At 43.9% G+C, this 12318-nt stretch overlaps 1 protein-coding gene across 2 annotated transcripts in view; it reads left to right on the top strand.

Moving 5' to 3' along the window:
* LOC147684809 (actin, cytoplasmic 3) overlaps positions 1-12117 on the top strand; it is a 72371-nt gene extending 60254 nt beyond the window's left edge. For both annotated transcript variants that reach the window (XM_086940674.1, XM_086940673.1), the window contains exon 6: positions 11548-12117. In XM_086940674.1, coding sequence (XP_086796800.1) covers positions 11548-11691 — 144 coding nt within the window. In that variant the 3' untranslated portion in view covers positions 11692-12117. The remainder of the gene's footprint in view (positions 1-11547) is intronic.
* The last annotated feature ends 201 nt before the right edge of the window (positions 12118-12318 follow it).

Genomic DNA, 12318 nt, shown 5'->3' on the forward strand with positions numbered 1-12318 from the left:
TAAGCCATACCACATGGTCATGAGGAAGGCTGCTGAACGTTTAAATTTAACTTTGCCTACAGTGGAGTCTATTCTCTAGACTGAGGTTCTCCATTCTCCAAGTTCTGTAATTAAACCGTTGCTTCCCTTTAATGAGGCATTAACTGAGCCTATTTTGGAGGTTTGGAGCAAGCCTCTTACAACACCTGCATTGTCTAAAAGTGTTGCAAGGAGGTATAGAGTTGCACCTGGGGACCCTGAATTTTTAACCTCGCACGCTTCGCTTGAAAGTCTGGTTATTCAGGCAGCCTGCTCAAAAGAGACTGGGTGCATTCCCTTAAGTGCCTGGGGAATAAGGAAGCCAAAAAAACAGGATCAGACTGCGAAGAAGTCCTTTTCTTCAGCAAGTATGGCTTTAAAATCTACAAATGCCACTTGCCTTATGGGGAGATACATTCCTGCCCTGATGGATTTGTTGTCTGTTGGCTCCTAAAATTCCTGATGACGACGGGAAGGATTTTGAAGAGGTGTTGGCTGATGCACAGGCGGCTGCACGCAAAGTGATCCAGAGTGGGCTAGATACTGCAGATTCAGTTGCTCGCATCATGGGAACTGCTGTTGCCTCTAGAAGGGCTGCCTGGCTGAACTCATTGGACTTTTCGGCGGACGTTCAGGCTGCATTATTGGATTTGCCCTTTGACGGTGTTGGGCTCTTTGGTAAAAAAGCTGATGCAGCTTTAGAAAGATTTAAGGACAGTAGGGCTACTGCCAAATTTTTGGGGCTGCAGACCAGAGGTTCATCTACCAAAAGGTATAGAGGTTTTGGACGTTTTTCTTTTCGTCCCTACCGGCAAGGCCAACAGCAGCAAAATATCCTGTATAGGTCTTGCAGGGGTAAGCAAAGAGCTCGTCCTCGGACGTCAAGCCGCCTCCTCCTCTTCCAACCCCACAGCCACAGAAAAGCAGCCCTAGATCCACCTTTCCAGATCATGCGGGTCCTGTAGGGCGTCGGCGACTTTCCAGGCTGGCGGTTTCTACGTGACACGGCGGTTAGCACATATTGGAGCAGCACCATCCTGCTGTCCTCAAGATTCCCTCATTTATAAGTTCGGTAAAATCAGACATCGGAAGACTTTGTTTTGAACCCTACCACCATTGATAATATACGAAATAAGATATACTCTATGTATTCTCTTGAATACACAAGTCACGACAAGTCTGGCCCTTTGCGGAGGTTGATATTCCCTGCATGAATATATATACCTGTTTAAGAAGTTTACAGTAGCTTTGTCTACGCTGATCCAAAAATAACTCTACATCCTCGGCTACCCCTGCCTTACGGTTGTTCAAGATCATCGTTTAAGAAATTAGAATTATGTCAGTATTAACCCAGGTATTAGCCTTTATCAAGTGGCTCTGACTATCCATACATATGAAGTTATCACCAACCTCTATAAAATAGATCAATAATATCAGCAGAGACTCCTGAAGAAGGCTGTTTTCTGCCGAAACGCGCGTCGAGTTTTTAATGATTAAATTGAGTACTTTTTATACCATTGAATTAGATGATTGTATTCTTTGTAATGTATATGATTTATAAGACATGTATTGATTTGTAATATCTATGTCTACTTTTTTATGAATTGCACTTTTTATTCCATCATATAGTTGGGTTTCTATGATTTTTACTCATACTTATTAAATATATGTTTACATACAGTTCATTTTTCGTTCCTTTTTCACACCACTGGTTATGTAAAAATGGGTTATTTTCTTTGCTGATGTCCTAGGATTTTTTACCCACATAGGTGATTACCCTGCCCTAGGAGTCTGTATTGATACCCAGGGGGTCCTTGTTTTTCTCGCATGCATTCCCTTAAGTGCCTGGGGAATAAGGAAGCCAAAAAAACAGGATCAGACTGCGAAGAAGTCCTTTTCTTCAGCAAGTATGGCTTTAAAATCTACAAACGCCACTTGCCTTATGGGGAGATACATTCCTGCCCTGATGGATTTGTTGTCTGTTGGCTCCTAAAATTCCTGATGACGACGGGAAGGATTTTGAAGAGGTGTTGGCTGATGCACAGGCGGCTGCACGCAAAGTGATCCAGAGTGGGCTAGATACTGCAGATTCAGTTGCTCGCATCATGGGAACTGCTGTTGCCTCGAAGGGCTGCCTGGCTGAAGTCATCGGACTTTTCGGCGGACGTTCAGGCTGTATTATTGAATTTGCCTTTTGACGGTGTTGGGCTCTTTGGTAAAAAAGCTGATGCAGCTTTAGAAAGATTTAAGGACAGTAGGGCTACTACCAACTTTTTGGGGCTGCAGACCAGAGGTTCATCTACCAAAAGGTATAGAGGTTTTGGACGTTTTTCTTTTCGTCCCGAACGGCAAGGCCAACAGCAGCAGCAGCAGCAAAATATCCTGTATAGGTCTTGCAGGGGTAAGCAAAGAGCTCGTCCTCTGACGTCAAGCCTCCTCCTCTTCCAACCCCCCCCCCCAGCCACAGAAAAGCAGCCCTAGATCCACCATTCCAGATCATGCGGGTCCTGTAGGGCGTCGGCTTACCTATTTTCTACAGGATTGGAAATCTGTTACATCAGATCTTTGGGTCCTCAATCTCGTAGGAAAGGGGTATGCTCTTCCCTTTTGGGAATTCCCTCTGAATTACCCTCCTTGCCAAGGTTCTTGCACGGAGAAACACTTGTTACTCCTGCAGGAGGAAGTGCAGACACTGTTAAAGGGTGCGATAGAGTTGGTTCCAGAGCAGGAAAGGGGTCAGGGATGCTACTCCTGGTATTTCCTGATACCCAAGAAGGATGGCAGGCTTCGTCCAATCTTGGATCTCAGGATCTTGAACCTTTACCTAAAACAGGAGAAGTTCAAGATGCTCACCCTTGCACAGGTTCTTCAGGCGCTGCAGGAAGAAGACTGGATGGTGTCGATCGATTTGCAGGATGCATATTTTCACATTTCTATCCTGCAGTCACACAGGAAGTATCTCCGTTTTACGGTGGGATCACAGCATTACCAGTTTGTGGTCCTTCCGTTTGGTCTTACTACTGCGCCGGAGTCTTCACCAAGGTGATGGCAGTGGTGGCAGCCATCTCAGATCGGGGATACCGGCATTCCCGTAACTGGATGATTGGCAGATCAAAGCGGAATCTCCAGAGACAGTGCTCCATCTGCAAGACACAACTCAGTAGTTGTAAAGGTTGGGTTTTTCGATGAATGTACCCAAATCTCACCTGGTGCCCTCCCAGCACTACCTGTTCATAGGTGCGGTACTGGATACAACTGTGTCGTGCATTCCCTCCACCTCCAATGGATTCACAACATACAGGAAATGATTCCTTTATTCTTCAATGGAGCGGTTGTTCCAGTCCTGAAGGTCCTTCGCCTGATTGTTCTGATGGCTTCCTGCATTCTGTTGGTCAACCATGCACGCTGGCACATGAGGGCACTCCAGTGGTATCAGCACAACGGAGCTCTCAGGGAGTCTGAGTATCTCCAGAGAAGCTGCAGCGGATCTGACTTGGTGAGTGGAAGGCAACCTGTCTCAAGGAAAACCCTTTCAACTGCCTCCATCGGTGGCCACAGTGATATCTGATGCATCCACTCTAGGGTGGGGTGCTCATCTGGGGGATCTGGAGGTCAAGGGTCTTTCGTCTCCAGAGGAAAGGTTGCTTCACATCAACCTTCTAGAATTGAGGGCGATATGTCTGGAGCTCAAGGCCTTCCTCCCGTCCCTTCACGGTCAGTCGGTTAAAGTCCTGACTGACCACACCACCGCGATGTGGTATGTCAACAAACAGGGAGGAGTAGGGTCACAGTGTCTCTGCAAAGAGGCTCTGCGTCTCTGGTCCTGGGTTCAGGACCATCCTATTTGTCTGAAGGCAAATCATCTGGCCGGGGTTCTGAACGTTCGTGCAGACAGTCTCAGTCAGCAGTTCTCAGCCGACCACGAATGGAGGCTCCATCCAGAGGTGGTTCGTTACGTCTTTCTGATGTGGAGAACTCCTCAGGTGGATCTGTTCGCCACTCTGAAGAATGCTCATTGCCTGTCATTCTGCAGCCTTCCGATGCAGGGAGCGTGGGGGGGGGGGGGGGGGGGGGGGGGGGGGATGCGTTTCAGTTGAGTTGGGACTCACGACTCCTTTATGCGTGTCCCCCACCCGCCCCCCCCCCCCAAATACCCTTGATTCCTCGGGTTCTGAGGAAGATTTACCAAGACTGGGCCCAAGTCATATTGATTGCCCCGTGTTGGCCAAGAAGGGTTTGGTACACAGATATTCTCCACCTCTCCTCGTGCCAGCCGCTCCGTCTCCCTTTCAGAGCAGATCTCCTCTCTCAGATGGAGGGGCAGGTTCTACATCCCCACCTCCAGACCTTACACCTTCATGCCTGGAGATTGAACAGTGCAACCTGAATTCCTTTTCTCTCCCACATGATGTGGTGGATGTCCTCTTATCTGCCAGATGTCCTCTTATCTGCCAGGTGTGACTCCACCAAATATCTATTCGTACAGATACTGTATCTACCAGAAAAAGCATTACCGAAGGTAAGTAACTTGTTCTTCGGTTCTATATGTAGAACCAGGCTTAAAGGCCATTGGCTTTACCAGACAGTAAATCCTTCTGAAGGATAAATATTGCCCTTTCAATGGGTGCATCCTCCAAACCTAGCAACATCGTAGTGTGTAAATAGTAAGTCTTTGGGGAGTGTTGGCCATGCTGGGATTGTTAGTCCAGAAGCTCAGGGTTTCCTGATCTACGACATAGAGGTGCTTGAGAACTCTTCTGAGTCTTTAGAGAGCCCAAGGCAATTTGGGCTATATGGAAGTCTAATGTTGGATGGCATCGAACTTCCATTTTTCCTGGTATTAAGTTTGAGTGAACTTAATGCCAGCAAATCTGAAATTCAGTTAGTTAATAATACAGAACTATGGCCAAACATGCAGTGGACTTTGTCCATGGGATGTCCTCCTACTACAGCCAAGGTGTTAAATTCTTTTGTCTTCCTTGACTTTGAACTATGTCTTCAACCTCGCTAGAATTGATCATTCTAAAATCCTTCACCCTGGCCTGAGTCCAGCTCCATTGGCTCCCTCTGAAGTACGGATTCCCTTAAGACAAACTGCCATATGTATAGTCCTTTATGGCACCACAGAACGCATCTTGGTCACGTTTCACACATTACAACTTTGGGTCAATTGCCAAATGTGGCTTTCAGTTCTGTGCATCACATGCTCCACAACTAGCGACCATTTCCTCTTCTTAGTTTGGAACAGTTTTCCCTTGTATATTAAGATTATTCCATCCTACACATCCGTTACAAACCTTGAAAAAAAGCTTGTTTTATTTCATTTTACTTTATTTCCTCATGTTTTTATCTTGTTTTTCGTCTTAGCGCTAAAATGCTTAGTTCAAACCAGAGCTGGATAAAATCCGAATTGAAACCAAACTCATTTTCAGTAGGCTCTCTTGAGTAACATTTTAACTGGGTCTCTAGGATTCAAGCTTAGGAGTATTCATTCTTGTCAGAAGTCAGGCCACATTTTTTGCGAGTTTTATATAGCGCAAACTTGACCCAAATCTGATATCGGAGCGCTTTACATAGCACCAGTTACATTACATGAGGACACATTAATTTTTGTTAGGCACGGGGAGATTAATTGATTTTCCCAGAATCTCAGGATGTTTTAGCATTACCGAGACTCTAACCCAGTTCCCCAGGTCGAGCGCCCTAGCCGTTAGGCCAACTCCTCTCCTCCTTGTGATTCCCAGTAGTCCTCTCGCCGCATATGGGAAGAAGTTGTTACTTTGCCAAATATTTGAAGTTTAATATGCTTCCATCTGAAGTTCTGTGACCACCTGTTAGAAAGTCTTCCAGTCTACATCAGTGGTGCTCTCAAAGATGGAAAGCTTAATTTCAAGAGTCCCAATGAATTCTCACTTGAACCACATGGCAACAGTCAGGAGCTTAACAAGAAGGGTGCCAGGGGAAGGGGCATTCCGGATGAGCTGGAAAGGTTCACTAGTCTAATGTTCTTTTGCAAGCTAACAATTAAAAAAAATGTTTAGGAGGTGGATCGATCATGTATTTTGTTACATAGGTTATTGTAGAAGGATTTTAACCTTAACCTACTGATCTCTCTAAAAGCTGCTGGCATATAGTTGAATAGCTACTCCATATTCCAGAAGATGAGGTTTTTCATCTGCACTACTGCATCCCTCTCAGACCACCACAATTCTCCCACTAACATTTCAGCAGATGTGCACCACTTGAATATATAGTAATTTGCCTTTCTGAATTATCTGCTTCCTATTTCACGCACTTCTCACCTGATGCCCATTAGCCAGAAAAGATAACTTATCCATGAATTTGCGAAGTCCTTTCTTGTACTTTCATTCTGTTCAATTAAATTGGTAACTCTAAACCTTTTTGATTCTAGCGATGTATTTTTCCAATTATCTCTGACAGTCACTAAAGAACAGTGCCTTTCTCAAACTGTTGTCTCCCCTGACACAAGACATCCAATATGGAGGGAGGCTCCCTATGCTGGTCATTAAGCTTTTTGGTGTTTTTAAGTGTGTTGAATCCTGTGTTCTTCACAATGCACTTGAAGTCTATCCTGGATATGTTTATCAGACTTTAAATCTACTTTTCCAAATTTTACATCTTATGTTGTGCCTTTATTTCTTTTCTGTTCCCATTTTTTTTATATTTGTTTACTGCTTTCCCCAGCTTCTGCTGAAGGCTTCACAGCACGGCCGGTCTTTACCCATCTTTACCATTCAGTCTCCCAGAATATTCCATCTATCCAAGAGACTATCCTCTGTCTCCAACCTCACATCTGTTGAATTATCTGATAATGTCCCCTCATACTGGCTCCTACACTACACTGTGCAGTGAAGAACTGCAGGTCTTCAGCTGCCAATGGTGCCAGAAACTTTTCTACTAGATTACCTTGCAGTCTTGACTCTTCTCGTTAGAGGCATGGGTCATTTAGGCACTACAACCTTATATTTACATATGTACATTCCAATTAATCCTTCATTCTACCAACATTATGGTGACACAACAGGAGACATTGCTATCATTAATTAAAGCAGTGTAACGAGCTTTGGCCCTATCTCTTCCATATTTTGAATTCAACTAATTTGAGCATGCCATAAACGGATTCAACATCTACTTTGTTCTACCTGCACCTCCATCCTCCCCACATGCCACCCTCCCTGTTGACTCTTAATTTGGAAGTGGTTTTATTGAGCTCTCAAATTCATTTACTGCTGTCTGACAAGGTGATCTCAATCTTAATTTGAAAATAAAATCTGATCAGGCCATTTCTGAACTTTCATCCATTTTATCAGCGAATCAGATACATTACACAAAACAGCACACAAAACAGCACACTAAAAAGGTGCCAATCTTGAAAACCTTGCCAAGAAGTATCTTGTCTCGACTCCAAATCCTAGTAAAATGTATTGGTCAAGTCATATAGTGATACAGTTGCAAGTCACTTCTACCGCAGATCATGAAGCGGACTCAAAACAATTCACTTCCAAACAATTAAAAGCCATAACCCTCCTGTCTGCTGCTGATACTCTCCTCCTAACTTCTACTTTGACGGTTGTTAACATTAAAGACTTTTTTCAGTCTAATTCCATAATGATTGTAAAATGATCCTCTAAACTGTCATGAAAGATTCAGAAGAACAGTTGAAATAACCTGTAAATATGAAGCTACAATGCCCCCCTCCCGCTACTGTCTGCAATTGGTACTTCTTACTGCGGATTCCTCACCTTACAATACCCCAAAGTGGATCCTGAAACTTTTCTTCCGCAATGCTTCCTCATGCTGCTTGGCGCTGTGTGCCTCTGCACTGGCTTTATAATACCCCAAAAGTGATAGTCGAGCCGCATAGAAGTGCTACCCATTGCTTGATTACATCCGTTTTCTTCCTGCACTTTCCGGTGTGGATCCAGAGCTCTGCTCCAAATTGTATTGGCCTTCAGATGACTTTTAATCAAAATCCAGTGTGCAAGGGAATTGTTTCCCTTCAAAAATGACAAGCTTTAAATACTGCAGTGACTGTATGCAAGTCTGTGACCGATATCTGTTTTCTACTGTGTCTGAGGCTTGGGCCACGACTCAGTTGTGCAACCAATTTGCCCTCTTGCACCCAAAATGGATCTGGGACCAAAAATTAAAGCCGTTAACCACCAAACATCAAGAGAAGTCCTGGTCCTCATGCAAGTCCCAGACAGACTGTCTTGTGCGAGGCCATTGCTGTGTGTGGTCAACTTTGTGACCAATTCCTCTAAGTCCAAATGAAAGTCCAAATACCAATGTCTATTTAAAAAAGAAAGTTAAGCGGTACTCCACCCCATCAACTCACTCTGTATCCATAGTGAATATGCAAGGGCATCATATCTTTTTCCCTCAAGGCCCCTGGTTGTGACGCATATTAACCCATGATCTGCCCTCTGGAGTTTTCTGGAACTTTGGGGCATTTCCTCCATCATAGTTCATCCTCTCCCTCATTCATGGATCACCCCACCCCCTGATAAGTGATCTATGTAGCTGGTGGTTCAGATCGCTATTTGGGTCCACATACTAAGGTCGAGTAGTGCATCTTCCAACAGTGGAAGGAACCCTGGATAGATCTATTTGCTACTGTTTAACATCGGGTCGAGTCTTGTGGGATTAAGTTTCTGTGCACTCACTAGAAGATAAATTCCATCTGGAATGCAACACTGGACTTCTCTGTGCCTTCCTGTCCCTGCCTTGAGTTCCGAAGATCAGAGGTACCATCCCACTGATATTAGATGGACTCTGGTTTGGGCCAGGAAAAAGCAGTGCCAGGAACCTATTAGCATTTATCTCGCGATCATGCTACCACTTCAGGAGGATCTTCAGTTGCAGCTGCTGGCAAAGCACCGACACCTGAATCTGCATGATCTCAAATGTGTTTAGATTAAGCAACAGCAGTTGACTGTTTGATCTGCTGCCTAAAGTGGTGAATGACTTCCCTGCTTTCTGGTGCCTTTCCACGCCATTTATATATGCTGGGCAGTAGGAAACATTTGTGGTCTGGTGCGATATCTGCAAGACTGACCATTTACAAAAGAAGTTCTACCTTTGGCCCACCAAGGACTTGCAGTGCGCACTACTAAAGGTTACTTGTTGGCCCTTACAGCTTTTTTGACTGCTGAGCCAACCTATCTTCTATGAATCGCCTTTTGTGGTGAGATTCACAAAAGGTTTGGCTGTCCTGTTTCCTTGCAAACCATTCGTGATGCTGGAGTGGGACCTTAACTTGGTCATGGTGTTGTGTATGCCATTCGAAGCAATGTTTAGCTGCGCGGTGCATCTCCTGACTTTGAAGACAGTCTTCCTCATTTTGATACATAAGCTTGTCGCTTAAATGCGCTTTAGGCACTGTCGATGCAACTGCCTTGCACCACCTTTTACTCCAATTGTTGTGGAGGACTCTTGTGCCCTTCTTGTCTAAATTTGTAACAACCTTTCACTTTGGGCAATCCAGAACCCTACCAGCATTATTTGCCCCTCCACTTCCTGAAAGATGAGAGGCTCCATCAGCTTTTAGCTTTTAGCTTTTACTTGCTCGACCAAGGAGCACAGTGTGGACACTCCTGTAGGTTACGTTCACTTGTCCCAGTTATGAGTCCCCTGCATTATGATTTGATAAGCACTGGACAAAAAGCATTCACCGGAAGTCTGAGCTCATTCCACCAGAGCCACAAAACATCCAGTTGCAAGGACTTTGTAGCTTTTTTTTTTGGTTGCTCTTTTGCATGATCGGGAAAGATTCGAAAGTATCTTTGATTTAGAGAACTGGCTATTTCCACCGCCTTTAAAAAGATCACATTTGTGGAAGATGGGTATGAATGACTACCAGCTTCTACTATCACTAGTTAAAGAAATATCACGCCCTGCCATCGGCAAGGACTCCTCCTTGCAAATCTTCTCCCCAAACAGATTTGTTTAAAGATTTTCAACTTGGAGCTCGTTTACTTGATTATTTCAAACCATTCCTACAGTTGGAGCATACCTCGTAGGAGCAGCAACCAGAATGTGGAGGCATGGGACAAAACATGTAATTGACCACCATATTCTTTCAAGTATTTTTTGTTGTTGTGCCTATTACATTAAGTAAACTTAATTTACACAAACCTAGAGAACCATGTACTTTCAGTACACACAACTCTCCCCCTCTACCCAGAGCTACCTCCTCGACTGCCCAGCGCTACCTCCTCGACTGCCTTCCAAAGGAACTTAAGCCATTTCTTCCTGTGAGAAAAGAAAACCAGACGGCTAACATCTGCGACTTCCATGTGCTTGGTGCATGGGGCTAGATGGTCTGTTATGATTTTATACCTAAAATATTCTTTTTTTGGGTCCGTACTATGGTTGCTACCTGGCAGGTTTTATACCAGCATTACCAGTGTTTTAAATGTACATGCTGGTTCAGAAATCAATAACGTTTCCTAAACATGGCATTTTTCCCCCTTTTTTTAGTGCATACTTACACAGTAAACATAAGACACTTGAAATGTGCTATACAGCTGCCTTAATTACTCCTGCCTGTTGATTAAAAGAGGCTATTTTTAAAATGATTGGTGACTAGATCATATAAATGTCTACTTAAGAATCCTGTATGGGCCTTTGCAGAATCTTAAAACATTAACCGATGGCTGGAATTCTTACTTGGGAAAGATGACAACCCTCGTCATGACAGTTTCCCGATATGGAAAACCAATGCAAGATTTAGTAAACATTCATTTGCTGGTAGCATTTACCTGCAACTCTTTAACTTTAGATTGATTGGGATTAAATTGTAGAATGATTTAATGGTCAATAAGCCAGCTGGTAAATAAAATGTATTTATTACCCATATTGTAAGTATTAATAGTCTAAAACAAGACTATTCATTTTAGCAACTGTAATGTTTGCCACAGGTACCTGGCTCCAGTTCACCCTTTGAGTTGTGAACTGAAAGGGTGAAGTGTTGTAAATAAATCTCTTATGGTTAGGATAACTCTGGTATGTGTTTCAGTCGCCACCTATTGCATGTTGTGCTGTTAGTGAAGAGTGTCTCTGGCAGAACAGTGCTAGTCAAGGTAGTAAGTCAACCCACAGGGAAGATGAACAATTTCCTTTGTCCGTCCAGCTCTTGATGCCCCTTGAGAAGCCACTCCAAATCACTTGTTGAACTTTAATACTGGCTCATAATTCATGAATAACCTTTCACGAGATGCCAATGCAAAGCTGCTTCAATTTGCAAATCCCCTCCCTTCTGAGCTTCCATATTGATGTGCCCAAGTTGTTTTTGAACCTAGTTCACTTGTCTCTTACCATGGATGCCCCCCCCCCAGCAGAAAGTAGATCATGTAGCTATTGGAAGGAATCTGTGTGTGTGTATGTATGTATATATGTGTATATATATTTGGGTTTATGTAACTTGCTGTGTAAGCAAATAAAAACTGAATCCAAGCCATGCTCGTCAGTCACATGTATTTTGAGGGTTCCTTCTTCTCTCTGCAGATTATTGCACCACCTGAGCGCAAGTACTCTGTCTGGATCGGCGGCTCCATTCTGGCTTCCCTGTCTACCTTCCAGCAGATGTGGATCAGCAAGCAGGAGTACGATGAATCTGGGCCTTCCATCGTCCACCGCAAATGCTTCTAAACCAATTCTGCTGCATTGCAGAAGAGATCTGATTCCAATAGTGACTGGTGATCTCCTAGAGCTGAAATGTTATGAATGCACCTGCAGTGGGTCCTAACTACCCCATCGTTCCAACTGGAAAGCTTCACAATTAATCAAATTAGCCATTCCATATTGCATCATTCCACATACTTTGCTGTGAAGGTTCTTGAGCTCAAGGCAATTAGTTCGCTTAACCATGAATTAAAAATGCAGCATCTCTCCTTTTAATGTCTCCTCTTTTAAAACACTTTGAATATTGAGCGATTTTAAAATATCACCTACAATTGCTCATATGAAAAGAAGATTTTCTTAGAAGTGCTGTGTCAGTTGTGCAGATGGTGTGGGAGACGAACTGGTACTTCTCTTCGTCCACCTTAAATAAAGAACACCCAAATTGAAATTTAATAGCTGCCTTGATTTCTTCGTGTGTGGGTCATCTTTGTTAATTTTCTAGTAGTTTCTCAGTAGCTATGATTTTCTTGTGGGGGGGGGGGGGGGGGGGGTGAGTGAGTGAGGGTTTTCAGAGTTGGCAGAAGCTGCATTAAAAATCATTAGATCCTACAGCTTGGTGACATCTTTGCTCTGGAATAGTGAATGAGCGTTGGG

The sequence above is a fragment of the Lissotriton vulgaris genome, chromosome 10 (assembly GCF_964263255.1).
Source record: "Lissotriton vulgaris chromosome 10, aLisVul1.2, whole genome shotgun sequence".
NCBI lineage: Eukaryota > Metazoa > Chordata > Amphibia > Caudata > Salamandridae > Lissotriton > Lissotriton vulgaris.